At 33.5% G+C, this 17,837-nt stretch overlaps 2 protein-coding genes across 2 annotated transcripts; one reads left to right on the top strand and one right to left on the bottom strand.

Moving 5' to 3' along the window:
• Positions 1-255: 255 nt before the first annotated feature.
• On the top strand, positions 256-9,104 carry LOC143190850 (venom allergen 3-like). The gene is made up of 6 exons (XM_076395418.1): positions 256-387; positions 450-617; positions 5,488-5,584; positions 5,642-5,777; positions 5,831-6,084; positions 8,975-9,104. Exons 1-6 carry the CDS (start codon positions 256-258, stop codon positions 9,085-9,087), a joined length of 900 nt encoding a protein of 299 aa, XP_076251533.1. The 3' UTR covers positions 9,088-9,104.
• A 6,464-nt stretch (positions 9,105-15,568) lies between these two features.
• Positions 15,569-17,812, bottom strand: LOC143191258 (protein ST7 homolog). The gene is made up of 5 exons (XM_076396154.1): positions 17,426-17,812; positions 17,123-17,369; positions 16,791-17,046; positions 16,464-16,733; positions 15,569-16,360 (listed from the first exon to the last, which is right to left on the bottom strand). The coding sequence occupies exons 1-5, from the start codon at positions 17,567-17,569 to the stop codon at positions 15,763-15,765; spliced, it is 1,515 nt and encodes a 504-aa protein (XP_076252269.1). The 5' UTR covers positions 17,570-17,812; the 3' UTR covers positions 15,569-15,762.
• Positions 17,813-17,837: the final 25 nt, after the last annotated feature.

Below are 17,837 nucleotides of genomic sequence, written 5' to 3'. Positions count from 1 at the left end.
TATTCTATGGCTATACTGAAAATGGTGCTCAAAATAAATAAGCAACAAATGTACCATAGAAACAAAGTGAGCCAATTAGATCCCGTCGCGGCTTATAGCGTAGCGATTAAAGCAAATAATAAGATAAAAGTAGCGACATCTAGATGTTGGACGTTGCGAAATATTTCCCCAGAATTTCCTATAAAGTTAAATCTCTATTTCTCTATGATTATAATTTGCTATTGTTATTACTACTGCCATTATTCTTATGTCAAAATGATTTTGTACAAATTGATTACTACTTCCATGGTCATTGGTTTTGTTCTTCTATATCAGTTTTGCTTTGTATTAACATTAGACTATTGTAAAATATGTAAAAAAGGTACCCATACTTTATGCAAATACCAGGTATATTTAAAATATATATTTAAAATTAAATTAAATATAATATAATCTTGAGTCTATTATAGGAAGGCCCCTCATCAAAATGTACCCGATACAGGAAAACTGATTTATCAAAGAGCACCAAGAAATATATTTTAGACGTGCATAACGATATAAGAAACCATATAGCTTCTGGTCAAGAAACAAAGGGGGCTTTGGGCCGTCAACCCTCAGCAGCTAATATGAATATACTGGTATGAAAATATATTCATTTTTCTTATGGTTATCGGATGTTATAACAGGTCAATTGAAAAGTCCCCGGCCTACCATAGTAAAACATGTTTTTGGCAAAATTAGTTTTTTATTCAACACAATTCCCTTCAAGGGTGATACACTGATTATAGCGATCCTCCAACTTTTCGATACCATTTTTGTAGTACGATTTGTCCTTTGCTTTAAAATAGGCCTCAGTTTCGGCGATCACCCCTTCATTCTTTTGAGATCAGAGAACAGGAAATAGTCGCTCGGGGTCAGATCTGGAGAATACGGTGGATGAGGAAGCAATTCAAAACCCAATTCACGGATTTTTGACACGGTGTACTGGCATGGGTGAAGCAGCACTTCCTTTTTCTTCAAATGCGGCCGTTTTTCGGCGATTTCGTTCTTCAAACGGTCCAATAACGCTACGTAATAGTCGCTGTTGATGGTCCTTCCTTTTTCAAGGTAGTCAATGAAAATTTTGCCATTCGCATCCCAAAATACAGACGCCATAACCTTGCCAGCCGACTGTTGCGTTTTCCCACGCTTTGGAGCGGGTTCATCGTGTGCAGTCCACTCAGATGACTGTCGATTGGACTTCGGAGTGAATTTTTTTTATTATTTAATTAATATATTGTTACTTGTTGTTTCCGCCTAATCCACAATTTGTCTTTATGATAACTTAAATCTAGGTATATAACTAGTAGGACCCATCGGCCCTATCTCAGTCTCTGGTGAAATAATGTTTATACATGTCACTGCTGAATTTTTTAATATGTGCACCTCACTACACATCACTACACAAGATCAGATGGTTTGATTCTTTTGAGTCTGTGTCCTGTTCTGGTGATATCCAATAGTTGTAATATTTCAATATTCGTGTGAAAATGGAGTCTTTCCTCATGCCACCTTGCAATTCTCTTGATTTCTTGACTGACTGTGGGTATCTGAAGGTCTCGATGTCGATAATCAGTCCTATAGTATTTGGGTGCACCCACAATACCTCTCAGGACTTTGTTCTGAAAAATTTGTATTTTATTTATGTTACTCTTTGCAGAACATCCCCATAATTGAACTCCGTATGTCCATATAGGTTTCAATATTTGCTTATATAATAGCAATTTATTATGCACTGACAACTGTGATTTTCTTCCAATTAACCAGTACATTTTCCTATATTTCAATTCCAGTTCTTTTCTTTTCTTCTTTATATGTTCCTTCCAGCGAAGTTTTGCATCTAGCTTCATTCCAAGATATTTAGCGTTGTTGCTATATGGAATGATAGTATTATTTAATGTTATGGCTGCTTGTACGATCTGTTTATAAGTGAACTGCACATGTACAGATTTACTTTCATGATATATTTTAATCTAAATGCTGTATTGATCAAGTTGGTGAGTTTTATAATTTTTTTATATTTTATCAAATCGTAGCTTGGTGATTTCCTGGGGTTAATGCCAGTTTTAATAACTTTAGTTAACTCTTTCGGCGTGACTAATTCAATCATCGAATTGTCAGCTTCTATGTCCGGCAAATTATGTTCAATATTAGTTTCGTTTGGTTTGAAAGTTTTTTCTAGATATTCAGCAAATGCTTCTGCTTTTTGGTGATTCCCATATAGGTCTCTTATAGATGGACTGTGTAGACATGAATGCTTTAAATATTTTTTAGCTTTCCAGAGTGAGTAATCAGTTTCTTTATCAACTGTTAAATTTCTCAGATAGTCATTTATGGTTTTGTTTTTAATTTCCAGTATTTCTCTTTTCAGTCTTTGAGTTATATTGTTTAAACTATTTTTATTTTCAGGTGTTCTGTTTTGTTGCTATTTTTTGCGTAATTTACGATTTTCAGCTACCATTTTCTTCAGTTCGATTGGATAATTAATTCCTTTAGTTGTACTCTTAATTTCTGGAGTATTATTCCAAGCAGCTTGTTGAATATCTACTACGAATTTTTCTGCTTCAAAATTTAATTGTTCAGTTGTCTTGAGGGGTACATTTAGTTGAATTCGTTTGCTCAATTCTTCAGCAAATCCTTCCCAGTATGTTCTCTTATTTGTTAACGTTGGGTTTCTTTCTTTTCTTATTATATTTTCGCTCAACGACAGAATCGCTGGCGTTTGATTGGTGCCCAGGTTGCTTAGGACATTTAAATAATTTTCCTTTTTTTTATTGTATTTTGGAGGACAATAAATTGCGGCTATTGTAACCTTGTATCTGCTTGATTTAATAGTTACTGCTATTACTTGATTTTCTGCTGTACTGAGCCCGGGTTCTTGATGGTGGGAAATGTTCTTTTTTATTATTATTGGACTTCCTCCTCTTGCGGTGTTAGCTGGATGTATAGTATAATAAAATGTATATCCTCTAAATTTTATAAAGGATTCTTTTGTTAAATGGGTTTCGGATATTAGGCAAATATCTATTTTTTGCATATCTAGGAATACTTGTAGGATAGCGTGATGTCGCTGGATTCCATTAGCATTTCAAATTGCTATTCGGATATCTTTACTTGCGGGTTTTTGGGGCCACAGGCCTAATGTTTTTCATTTCTAGTTTTTCAATCCTTTCGGAAATATATTCGATCATTTTTTTTGTCTGCCCAGCTTTCCTATTAGTTTAAGTAGCAATTCGTTGGTGGTTGCTTCATCTTCCTTGGTGTTATTTGACCTTGGTTATTTTGACTGATACTTTGGGCATACTCAGTCATTTCACCATTAACGTTGTTATATTTTTTCAGTTATTTTTTTTCACTCATTGTTTCTTGAGGTTTAACATGAGATACTTTATTTCTCCTCTCTTGTAGTGTTTTAGCAACTACATATCCTCTATAACTCGCTGGATGCGCTTCATTGCAGTAAGCACATTTCGGCTTAGCTTCTTTGGGTTTTCTACACTCTGTTGTGATATGTTTACCTGAACATTTTACACATCTAGCTTCTCCTCTGCAGAATTTCTCTGTGTATCCATGCAATTGGCATCTTTTGCATTGCGGTATTAAGTTCGATTTTTTTTAGAGGTTCGATTTTTATTTCAACCCCCAAAATTCTTTTAATACCAAAAATGGTTTTTGTGTCCGTATCATGTTCAAAGGCTAACATGAATAGAGGTAGTGGCTTCTTGTGGACTAAAATTTCACCTTTGTTATTTTTGGTCATTTCTTTTTTTTTTAATATTTGTCGTATTTAAGCATTTAAGCCCATTTTGGTTTAGTTCTGAGTAATTTTTTCACTTTTAGCTGTTGATGGAAGCCCTCTTGCAATAACTTTGATGTCTCTAGTTTGTTTGTCTTCATAAGAGTGCCTTTGCAGTTTCAGCAACTCTAAATATTCTATTATTTTTGTGAATGTTGTACGACATTCGGCGTTCAGTTTTATTTGTCCATTGTTTAGTACCGTTGCTTTGAATACTATATAACGGTAACATTACTTACCTGGCCTGGGCATTCTAATTTCTTTATTTTGTTCATTATTTTGTTTTATTTTTATTTGCTGTGGTGGAGATCCTGGAGAATTATTTGCTTTTCTTTTTTTATTTTTAACCGTTATCCAACCTACTTCTTTCTGCAATTCTTCTTCATCTGTTTCGTATGTAACAATCGGACTGCTTTTGTTGGCTTGGTGGTTTAGCGTTGTTTTGTCCTTGCCCTCAGAGCTTTGTTTATTTAGTTGTAGCTGGAGGGCATTTATTTGTTTCTGCATATTGGTTAATGTTATTTCAAGACTCTCCCGCGTCGACTTTTCGTTCATTCACGCATTGTAGAGTGCCTGTTCGTTCTGTGTTCTAGTTGTGTTCTCTACCTTCAACTGCAATATGTGATACGCCTGATGTCGTTATTTCCATTTTGTCTGTTTTTTATGCAGTATTCTTCTCCATATTTTTTTATATATTGTTGAAATAATACTGTTATTTTTATGTTTCAAATTATCCTACGCCGCATTTGTGGTCTAGATGTTGAGTTTTCGACCCTTATCGTTTTATGGCATTTTGCATTTATTTTGTACTGTACTGACCTTTTTTCCGATAGCACTTTCACTTTTTCACCAGTCTTTATAATGTTATTGTTAGACTATTTTAACATTTGTGACACAGATGTTGCACTTTTGTTTCGTTTCACTGACCGTCTCTCCGAATACGTTTTTACTCTGTGAAAGTTAAAGTCGATTTCGGAGTGAAATGATGGATCCATGTTTCATCCATTGTCACCTATCGACGCAAAAACTCGCGTTTATTACGCTTGATCATCTTCAAATACTGCTCCGAATCATCAACTCGTCGTTGTTTTTGGTCAAAAGTGAGCTTGCGCGGCACCCACTTTGCACAGAGCTTTCTCATACCCAAATATTCGTGAATGATATGATGTACATGTTCAGTTGATATCTTTAAAGTGCCTGCTATTTCATTCAATTTCAATTCACGGTCATTCAAAATCATTTTGTGGATTTTTTAAATGTTTTCGTCGGTAACAACCTCTTTTGGGCGTCCACTGCGTTCACCGTCTTCGGTGCTCATTTCACTACGTGTAATTTTAGCATACCAATACTTGATGGTTGAGTTTTCTGGGACAGTGTCCGGAAACTCGGTATCAAGCCAAGTTTTTGCTTCAACTGTATTTTTTCCCTTCAAAAAGCATTATTTTATCAACACGCGAAATTCCTTTTTATCCATTTTTTTTTCACATTAACAAAAGTTGCTTCGCTCAAAATGCTATAATTCACAGACTAATAATCCGACAGCTGTCAAATTTATACACGCATCTTTTGAGGATTAGGGCTAACTAAAAAACATATGGATTTAATTCTAGTAGGGCCATCTATGTGTTAGGTCGGGGACTTTTCTATTGACCTGTTTGTACATTTACTTGTAGCGATGGGATGGTGAACTCGAAGAAATGGCTCAAAGATGGGCAGATCAATGTCTTCAGTTAACTGACGATAATCAACATGATATCTGCAGGTTAACTGGTTTGATAAATAGATTGAATTGATGTTTGATGGTTGTTACGTTAAGGTTGATTTCAGAAAGGTTTGATGTTGGACAGAACGTCCTAACAGCAGTAACATCTTCTTTAGAACTACCAGATCTAGCTATTTTAATTTTAAATTGGTACAAACAAGTTCACGATGTGATTCCTTCGGATATCGAAGTATTTTCAGGGTATGATAAATGAAATAAAATGATATAATTGTTTCTTTAATTTAATTAAGTAGGATACAAAGAGGCAAATATCTTATCGGACAATATACCCAACTTGTATGGGCAGAAACACGTTTTGTTGGATGCGGTATATCCTCTTTCCAAGATACCAATCATACATCAGAACCATTGCAATATTTACATCGATTGGTGTGCAACTATGGACCGAGAGGAAATGTAATAGGCTCTTCTGTTTATGAAAAAGGAGTTCCTTGTTCAAAATGCCCTTTTGGAAGATGTGACTCCATTAGAAGTAATTTGTGTGAAGGTAGGAATAATTATGTTAGATGCTTGCATGTATTCTGACCATTTATTTACTTTAGAAAGGTATTTATTGAGAAAAATGGTACAATGCATATTAAACAATATATTTTATATTTTATAATATATTTTTAGCAACATGACGATATCTTGTTGAAATATCGATGTTGCTTTCCAATCCAATCATAATCAATTTTTGTACTTCTCCAACATTTCAAAATGGTGTACCAGTCAAGTAATACAATAATATATAATATATTCTTTACAGCTCTTGCAACGTGTGGCCAAACCTTGTCATGACTTTATTTCTCTTACTCTTTATTCCTAGTCTATTTTTGCAATGAAACGTCTTTCATTTTGTCCAATTTACCTCCGTAGACATCTGTGGTAACAGTATTGCATGGTTTTAACAGTTCGTACACTAAAGTCTTAACATTACACCTTATTGATCACACCATTTGCACACCAAGACTTTATGGCTATGAATATTCCGTTCCGGTATTCATGAGGATATTCAAATTTCATCACCAGTCACAATACGACACTGAAAACTCTTCTTTTTATGCTGAAACGGTTCGACATAGATTTTTTGTGAATTCTTGTGACTGTCATTTTCTCTCATTTCGAATCTTTCCCATGGCTTTAAACATATCAAAACAGTTGATTCATCAACTGATAAGGTATCTGAAACATTTTTGAGAGTTCGAGCTAGGTTTTCGCCTAATAACTCTTGAAATTCATTGTCCTTGTCTGTCCTTTGTTATTGACATCAAAATCACTACTTTTAATTTTAAATTTAAATTCACTACTACTAAAATTAACAAAGTTGAGTATGGGAGTTTGAGCTATTTATTGTCATTAAAGTTACCGCTTTACAATATTTGAAACTAAAACCGCCAATTGGTATATGAAGGATCAGTATACATTTTTAAAAGTATCTGATAGGCTTGGGCAGCAGATTTTTCTAAATCAAACAACAAAATTAAAGGATATCGAAAATATAATATTAAGGGTTCTATAGACCAGGTCTGCAAAAAAATGCAAAGGCTAAGCGCAGAATGGGACGTAGCTTGGTGAGGCGACGCAGCGTAAGTCACGGCGAGACTTTTGTAACGAATCACTTATGATTCGGGACGGGACGGAATTAATAACACCACTTATGGCTTTGGAACAAAAGAGAAACTTTATTTACATCTACTGGTTGTTCTTCTTTTCCACATTGATTCTTGTATCGACATAAATCACGTATTTAATAACTTTGTGGGTTTAAATAACAATACCTACCGCGCAATATTGCATCGCAGTGTGTCGTGGCGCTGTTTTGGCTAACGTGATCCTGCGGAACGCGGTGTTCTTATTGCAGTTTTCGCCTAAAGTCACGGTGCGTGCTAAAAATGGTAGAAGAATTAATCGAAGCTGTGCGGATTGGACTATATTTGTACGATACAAGTCATGTAGATTACATGAGGATTAAATTATTTAATTAAAATAAATTATCCGTGAGTCTTCCTTCTTTTTAGATACAACTTCTGCTATACCTTATACTTTTTACTAACCCTCTGAGAGATAAACATTACCATTTCAGATTCAAATTCGTCTTCCAAATCAGATTCAGAACTAAATTTCAGTTAAATCATTATTGGTGCAGTATCAATTGCCATTGTACCAAGCCTATTACTGTGTGTAGCTCTACTGCAAAGCGATAAATGATATCATATTTGCGGGTTTAATCTAATAATCTTGCAAAGTAATCTTGTTTGTTTGTTGATTATGTTTTTGGGTGTGCTAAATCAACAAATGATTTCCTTTTTGTCATAAGACGACACGTTTCTGACAATTGGGGTAACTATATTAATCATGTTATTACATTAAAATAAAATATAATATTTACAAACCATTAACGATACATATATTTTTTAAATCTAATGTACGTCCCCTAGCATGCACTAAAACTTTTTTTGTCTAAATATTTCTCTATGACCTTCTCACATCTTGCAAAATGAATAATTTAAATCTTCGAATTTAACAGTTAGGTGGGGCTTCTTAATAATTGTTTAACTTGATATTTCGCCTTTTCATCAATAGATATCGCTGATCAACTACATGCAAGCACCTAATAGTATTACTCAATGGAATGCGCTAACTCTATAATTTAGTTAATAGTAATAACGAGTATGAGAAAACTAAACTAGCGGAATTAGTAAACAATTCTATTCTGTCCCATAATGTGACTGTGCTGACACGTTCATACTTCACGAAACTGAAAAATAATTCAAATATGTTCATCAGAAATACTTCACGACTTCAAGAAAACGAAATTTTACCTTTCATGTCCTATTCAGATCACTATACAAAAACACAGATCAGTGAACGTCCTCGAGTTTATTTTGATAAGATTAAACCACATCCAAAACATTTTGGTGATCATCAGGTAAAACAGGCTGTAGATATTCTAAATATAAACGATTTAGTTTACTACAAAAAACCCATAACTGTTGAATTATACCAACTCGAAGAAGGTAATGTGATTGTAGATGATTGTAAAAATCATCCATATTTATCGCAATTTGAAGGTAATCTGCGTTCAAGATAACAAATTAGGATTCAATTAACTTACAGCATTATAGTTTCAGATGCTCAGATAAGATCTATAAAATATTTAGATGTTCAAGAAATAACTCTTCCTAACGGAATGATCTTTAAAAAAGAAAAAGGAATATGGTTTCACGGTAGATGCAGGTGTAATTATGTCTACAGATCAAACACCTCATCGATCATCTCTAGTTTTATCCTTGTTATGATTAATGCTTGCCTCTCAATTTTGAGTCTGTAGATTAGGTTAATATTTTTTTTGAAAAGTACCTAATAGAAAACGCTATTTTTTAATTTTGTTTCAGATTATTATCATAATCACGAAGTGTTTAAGTGGATGCATTTAATTGGAGACCCGGTGAGAACAAAACAGTATTTTGATGGTGATTCATGTATTTGTTTGTATAATTTATCTTAAAACGTTGATTTTCAAATAACCTGGTTTTTGTTAAACAGTTTTAAAGTTCTCTAATAAATTGTTTCTAGGCGTTGTCGACTAATGTTTATATGTTAGATATAATTTGTTTTTATCTAGGAGGTCTGTATAGAAAAAGTACTCACTCGTTATCCGTTTTAAAACCAGTCGAAAGGAAATTTTAATATAATTTACCCTTCAATAGGCGTGAACATTTCGATATATTTATAAAAATATTTATAAAATAATAAAATGAGATATTAATCAGCATTTGATTAAATGCATAAAATAACAGACATAATTTTAATTCCAATTTTGCAAACTTTTAATTCCTATGAAGGTAAAAAAGGACGTGCAGCTAGATAGTGTAGTTGGGATTGACTCTTGATACAAAACTTTGTTGGAAGGACATGTTGAAAAGAACTGGAGTTGTAATATAGGAAAATGTATTAGTCAATTGAAAGAAAATGACAATTATCAGTACATAACAAATTACTATTATATAAGCTTCTTCCAAGTAGGTAAAAGTGTATTTGGAAGTTTAATTGTAATTCATTGGTCACATTAATGAATTTAATAATTCCTTTTCATGGTAAAGTTTCGCGGCGATGATCCGGTATTTTCTTTCGATTTATGTCAATTTTCGTAATACTGACTATTTTTTTGGTGTGACTGGTTAAATTGGCGAAATTTGTTCACTGGATAGTAAATTATGCTCAAGTTCACTTTAAGGTTTGTTCAGAATCGACGAATGCTTTAGATTTTTGTTGATTGTTGTATGCCTTTTTTCCAAACAAGTTTTATAGATGAGTTGTGCAAATACGATCTTTGATGTGTTTTAAATGCTTTTCTGTTATATTTTAGTTTTCTATTTATCACCTAGGGTTTATCTGGACTTGTCTGGACGTCCTGTTTAATGTAGATTCCGAACCATGATCCTCGGCATTAAGCTTACTGTCTGGCGGGTAACTAACTTGAAGATCATCCAAGAATACATGCGATCTTGTCTGATTACTGGCGTGATCATTGTTGGATTTTATACTTTTGCCTTTTCGATAATCAAAAACATAAATTTACGACCGTGCCCCTGAGGAAACGCGCGATTATCGCAACCGTAGGAGTAATCTTGACCACAGGGCCAACCAAGCTGGCAGGGGGTATTGTATTTTAATAATTTGAAAAAAATTCGATTTTTATATTTTCAAAATTTAACCCTCAGACAATATCGAACTGAATAATAGACGAGAGAGATCCTTTATCTACCGTGTTCGCTCATAAAACCTTTCGTACTTTAAATATATATTTTGAAATACAATAGCCGAAGTTTACTTTATACCAGGTTGAAATGATCTTTCATACTGAGTGTTCAATTGGAGTCAGTTTCTGTAATTAATGAATGTAACTTGATGAGAAGACCCAATAAAACAGCAATCGTATATTGAAAAAAGTAAGCAGAAAGTAACTTTGTAAGGCTTAGACTGCGCGTAACTTTATCCAAATTTTAAAGACGTTTTTCGTGAAACTGCCTTTTTCAAGATGGCTGATATGACATCTCAAATTCTACCGAACCCGTTTACTTGAAATTCGGTGTGACACTTCTTTACAAATTCTTCGATCACATCAAAATAAAGCTATAACAAAATTTGGATCAGTTTGATCAATCTGTAACTTTTTGGGCTTATTATTTGTTGTTATATCTTAATTTGAAAAAATATTTAAAATTGTTAAATGCCTCTATCTAAAATACCCTCTTAATCTGTTTCCTTGTGGCCTGTCAGATCTTGTAAACAGTTATTTAGGGGTTCGTTTTTAACTTTCAGTTTTTCCCTTTTCAATCTTTAAATTATATTGTTTAATTTTCGGCTATTCTACTTAGTTCTTAATTTCACAGTTTTTGTTTTTCAGATCAGGAAATCAGATTTGTACGGAAGGTGATTAATTTGATCTTTTGGCCTGCCAATTATAATGGTTGTTTCAGCTGATGTGTAAGAGCTTGTATTGTCTTGATGAAAAATGATTCTTCGTTGCTGTATCTTTTTTCGAATTTCTCGTTTTTTCATTTTTCATTTTCACTGGTAAACAAATAGTTGCATACCGTTCAGAAACCACCATTCTACGTTACTCTAATGACCAAGAAGCGAAATGTCTAGTTATCCTGAAAAAACAGGCGATTATTTTCTTCGCATTGCTTCGCACGAGAAGGTTCGTCACCTGTAAGGATGTTATATATTGCTGAGATTTTAGGTTAGTAATTGATATTTTGAAATTACTTTAACAAACAGCTTTATTGATTTAATACACCTCTCTAAATTTTAAAAAGTCTATAAACGAAAAATTAGTTATATACAACAGCACGGTTTTTCTCTTAACTGACACATTTATTTCTACATAACAACTACATAACTAAAAATTCCTAGGAACTAGTGACATTTCATTATTGTACTTAATACAGAAGCCAAAAAAAAACAAATCTCACAGCAACCCCTATTCACCACACAACACCAACAAAAGAGTCCTGTGAAGTGGTTTGGTCATGATGTCGGCCACCTGCTGCTCCGTCGAGACATGATGAATTCTGAGTATTCCTTCTACAAGCTTTTCTCGGATGAAAATGTGTTTGATATAGGGTTAGTTCTGCGTTGAAATTCAGGATTTTGTGCCAACCTTATTGCTGCCGAATTATAGATTTTTAAGATTGAAACATCCTGAACCCTTGCGATCCTGCGAAATAATCGATTTAACCAAACAATCTCTTTAACAGCTTCATCTGGATTCGACCTGTACCTGATTTCGTAGTTAGTTATCCCTGCTACGTAACGAAAAACCCTTTTCAGTCGTATTTCCAGCGGTAGGATTTTCTAAAGAATCTAAAAAGATATCTAGACAATACATTTCATCAAACATTAAATACATTAATGCCTCGACTGCTTCTCTGTATGGAAACTTCTGCTTTGCATTATCTTCTTTCCCTGATTGTGAAATTTCTTCAAACTTCAATATTGGAGTAGACACTGCTTTGCCCTTTGAAAAGTTGAGGCGCTTCAAAACATTCTTAGTATATGCCTCTTCCATTCAACACAATCTTTATGCTTGATTGCATCCTCATAAGTCTCAGGAACTTCGTTTATATTGACTAAACTTTCTGCTTTTAGAATATAATCATTTAAAGACTAAGGCTTTTTCAAAGTTGAACGATCAGTCCCTCTTATTGAAGCTGTGAAACATCTTCATCAAATTGGTGCTCTCCTAGTCGCTGTCAATCTCACGATCTTGTGATTCATCATGAACAGTTTCCTCTTCCAGTTTCACTTCTTGAAGTGGTAGTTTAATATGCTCATTACAGCAGCCAGCATTCTCTTCAAATTGTACCTCTTTTGACAAAATAACGCTTTGATCCTTTTCAATCCAAATTCTAAACCGCTCATCATCATCATATACTTTCTTTTCTATCCATTTTCTTCGCTTTTGACTAAGGATATGTGCATAACATGTTGAACTAATGATCCTTAGATGTTTAGTTCGCGGCTTCCTTCCATTCCGCAATTTGTAAGGACTAGCACCATCTACAGATGATTTTTCCATTCTGTTCAAAGACTCAAAGGATCTTGCTATATTAGTTAGATGCTTTTTTAAATTTATTTATTAAAAATGGTATACACTAACTTTAATCTGACTTAACCTACTAATAAACAACCACAATTAAGACATTTTTCACTGAATCACTTAGGGTTCAAACATTTGCAAAATCAGAAGGATTTACGGCTAATTCACATTAAACGCTTCACATCTGAACCTTGTTGGGCTGGTTACGGAGTCTTCTTTGATGGGAATCGGCAAATCTTCTGATACGGTCTCCGTAACCACGAATTCACAATACACTTCAGTACCTTATTTTGAAACCTCTGGATCACTTGAACATTAGAGTTACTGGCGCAGCTCAACAGTTGAATTCCTTAGCTCTACACTGGTCTCAGTATCTGCTGATATAAAATCAGCTTATTATAAGTTGATTTAATAGATGATAAAGAAACATATTATTCACTCTGGAAAGCCACGAAATATCTAAAGCGCTCATGTTTACACAGTCCACATATAAGAGACCTATGTGGGAATTGGGCACGTGACAATCACCAAAAAGCATTTGCTGAATATCCAGAAAAAACTTAAAAACCAAACGAAACTAATATTGAATATAATTTGCCGGACATAGAAGCTGAAAATTCGATGATTGAATTAGTCACGCCGAAAGAGCTAACCAAAGTTATTAAAACTGACATTAATCCCAGGAAATTGGGCTGTGATTTAACAACAGGAGAATTACTGCAAAACCTACTGAGAAAGGAAATTATAAAACTCACCAACTTGATCAATAGAGTATTTATATTAAAACATGTCCCAGTCATTTGCAAGATGGCAGAAATCATAATGATAGTAAAACCTGGAAAGTCACCAAACGAAATTAAAGCTTATAGACCTATATCACTGCTGCCAGTAATATCTAAGGTTTTTGAAAAATTCCTGTTGAAAAGAATAAAACCGATCATAGACAGAAAAATCTAATACCGACAGCTGAGTTTGAGTTTATTAATAAGCATTCAACAATTGACCAGGTCCACAGAATAACATGTTCTTGAAAAAGCCTACGAAAGTAAAAAAGTATGCTCAGCTATATTATTATATTTAGCACAAGTCTTTAATAAGGTTTGGCATAAAGCCCTTGTTCATAAACTACAGAAAATGTTATCAAAACAACACACCGAACTACCCAAATCGTATATTACAGCCAAAATATTTAGAGTTACACAAGAAGAAACTTACTCTACAATAAAAGAAGCTATATTTGCTGATGATACTTCGATTATAGCTGTCGGAGACAATAGTGAAGAAGTCACACGAAAATTACAAGAGGCAAGTGACAATATAAGTAATTGGACACGAGCTTGGAAAATAAAAATTAACGAAGGTAAATCTATGCATGTGCAGTTCACCTACAATCAGACCGTACTATATAGCAACAATACTATCATTCCATATAGCTCGGAATGAATCTTGATGCAAAACTTTGCTGGAAGGAACATATAAAGAAGAAAAGAAAAAAAGTGGAATTGAAACAAGGGAAAATGTATTGGCTAATTGGAAAAAAATCACAATTATCAGTATATAATTACTATTATATAAGCAAATATTGAATCCTATATGGACATATGGAGTTCAATTATGGAAATGTTCTGCAAAGAGTAATAAACAATAAACAATATACAAATTTTTCAGAACAAAGTCCTAGTACAGAGGAATACTACAGAACTGACTACCTACATCGAGGCCTTCAGATACCCACAGTCAGTCAAGAAATTAAGGACACACAAACAAATCATCAAACCATCTGATCTTGTGTAGTGAGGTGCAGTTAATAAAAAATACAGCAGTGACATGTATAAACATTATTTCACCAAAGACTGAGATAGAGCCGATGGATCCTCCTAGTTATATACTTAGATTTAAGTTATAAAGACAAATTGTAGGTTAGTCGGAAACTACTAGTAACAATGTAATAATTAAATAATAATAAAAAAATAAGTTGATAGCTAGGATTTTCGTCCAAGAAACGAATATATTTTCCTGAACTTGTCCCTTCCAACTGAGCTTGGTATCCAAGGTCCCGTCAAGGTATTTTGCTACGTTAGCATATGGAATTTGCATGCCATTAATAAAGGTACGCTGTGGCATGATCCTCAAATTTGTGAATTCAATGTATAAAGATTTTACTTCATTTAATTTGATTCGCCAATCTTACGCCCAGACATCGATTTTATCAAGAGAAGATTGGAGTTTCCGGGTTGAGCTCCCTGCAGTTTCTGCTACTCCTAACATTGATGTTTTATCAGCAAAGGTAGCAGTTGTGTTATATAATGTTGTCGAGAGATCACTGATGTAAATGTGATGAATTACTGAAGTACTGTATTGATGCTATTGGGTTCTCATTAACATTTCATATAATACTATTTTCTTATATTTAGTGTTTCATATAATGGTTCAATGTATTATTTCATTTTGCACATTTTAAATTAATTTTAATAACAATTTGTTGGCAGTAACCTCTGCTTTCTTTCTATTTTCACAATTTTCTTCATACTATGTTTTTCGTTTATTCCTTTTTCATGAAACATTTTGGCAACTACGTGACCTACTTGCTTATTCTTTACCGCAACTTGCAGATATGGGTTTAGTTTCCCATTTTTCTATATTAGCTAACATGTCAAGATTCTTCCTAGCTGACACAATATTTTATTGGTTCACTCATTGTTTAATCAATAGCATTAACCGTTTTTAGTTAGCATGTATTTGTGGTACATATTGCAATTTTTACTTTTATCATTCCACATCATCCTATTTTTTGTAAATATTTTATACCGACAGATTAATTACACACAACATTAACATTTAATAATCTATTTGGGAAAGGGTAAAATAAAATAACGTGCCGTAATTGCATTGTCATTTTATTTCAATCACATTTAGAGATTCAAACTGAAAATAATCTCCTGAAGCCTATGGCATGAGAACTTAGATGGAAATTGATTCTCGTAAGTACAAAATAAGTTACTGATCCAGTTGCCAATTGTTTATCAAACCATCGAGTACACAACGAATGACTAACATAAAAGCAAAGAGTAAACCCTAGATTCTAATAAGTTGTTGCAACAAATTAGGTGGCAAGATACTTTCAATTTTTTCATAAATATAGTAGACTGGTAAGGACATCCAATTTACAACGGATTTGGCAAAAACTCCCATTAATTCTGGATACTGGTGTGTTAAGAGAGCTAAAAGGGCTGTAAAGGAACATAGACCTGCTGTGAATATTATAAAAAATGGAAGTTCCTTTTTTGGATAGACAGATAATTCATGAAATGTAGGTAATAATTCTTTATCTGCACACTCTGTACATGTAGGATATGGGTAAAATAAGTGACCTCTTTCCAATGGATATGGCAACATTCTAAAGGTGCCCTCCCATGTACAGTGAAGTAAATTTAGAGCACCATCAACAGCTTTCCAATGAGCCAAATGAAAAAATGAATAAGCTAGGGCTTCTGAATCGCCGCGCTTTAATACATGTTCTGGTGGCAAGATCAAAGGCTTCATTTCTAGTAAGTACTTTGGAACATGCGGATTAAATTCTACAGCTCGATGTATAGCTTCGACTGCTTGCAATTCTGCACTATTCAAACCTCTTTTACTTGCAACATCTGGTGAAAATTTGTCAGCTACCACTCTAAAAGAAAATAAGTTATTAATTTATATTATTGTTACTAAATTATTGTAATAATGCGAATACAATACTTAATAATACAAGTGTTATTATTAACATAATACACCTTGCTTTTAAGAGGGCTGCTGTATAACATATAGTTGCTGACTTCGGTAATGAAATATCATCATATTTGGCCAAAACAGCCTGAACATCAGCATAGGCTTGCATTTCCAATAAAACTTCTATAAGATTTTCATGAATATTTAATACATTCATGATAGGAGGCACTTCTTTGGTTAAATCCCGAAACATTTTCACGGCCTCCTTCAATTTACCCAGTTTCCTAGCACACATAGCCAATCTTCTTTTTATGTATATAAGTACATTTGTATCTCTAAAACATAACATGATTAGAATATTTTCTTGTGGTTTAAAAATGTATCCATGACACCTTCTATGCTGAGCATCCATAAGAGTACCCTGATGCTGTAATGCTTGAGATCTTTTATAATTTACTTCAGCTGTTTTGAGAGCTTGCTTAAATAATTTTTCTGCATCAGTTATTGTGGTCGCCTCCTCTTCAGCTAATAAAATATAAGCTGTTGCACATTCTGGATTTGCTTCTATAGCCTCATGGGCATGTTTTATCCTATCACAAGGAGCCCTTTCTCTCCAAGCTATTTGCATGGTTTCATATTCAGAATTGCCTGAATGGGGCAAAATAAAAGTAATGATTTAATATTAAAATTAATTTAATAATAGGATCCAAGACCATATAACTACCTGCATCTGCTTCACAAGTAAAAAATGTTTGATGATCTTGTGCAGACAAATTCATATCATAAAAGGTTAAAGGCTCTTTTTTAGTAGCCCAATAAAATCTTTGATACTCAGCACCTCGGAACAAATTCAATGGATTCCTCCAGACTTTACATTCAGGAATTTGTGGTGGAGCTGATTGCAAATTATTATTCCCATTGTCATCCCTACTCTCTCCACTAATCCATGGACTAATGTGGGTTATTGAAACCTATATAAACATTATTAGTTAGATGACAAAAAAAACCAAAATATTTTTCCTAATACCTGCTCTATAAAAGATGTTCCATATTTTCTGAAATACCACCATTCAAAAATTAAAATCAACCCAGAAATAAGTGATGAAGTGCCCGTTAAAGCAACATAAAATTTCGGAGTTAAAGTGCTTAGAAACATAGAAGAGTCCCACATCTTTGGTGGGTTATATTTAAGCACAATAAACTATTTATCAGTTAAAACAACAGGTTTTATATAGAAAAATGATAATAAAGATCCAGTACTTGCTTAAGCAGCGGTATCAAAAATCTTTAAAACTATTTTTTCATTGAGAACATCTTAGTTGAAAGAAATATGTTACTTTTTCAAGAAAAGCGGCCGACAAATGTTTACAATCTGAAAATTAACTGTCAAAAATAGACATCTAGATCCATATATGTCATTAGTTTTTTATCTTTGTTTT

The sequence above is a fragment of the Rhynchophorus ferrugineus genome, unplaced genomic scaffold, assembly GCF_030347505.1.
Source record: "Rhynchophorus ferrugineus isolate W39M unplaced genomic scaffold, kcgeb_rfMv2 rfM2, whole genome shotgun sequence".
Lineage (NCBI taxonomy): Eukaryota > Metazoa > Arthropoda > Insecta > Coleoptera > Curculionidae > Rhynchophorus > Rhynchophorus ferrugineus.
This window is presented reverse-complemented; position numbering and strand designations above follow the sequence as displayed.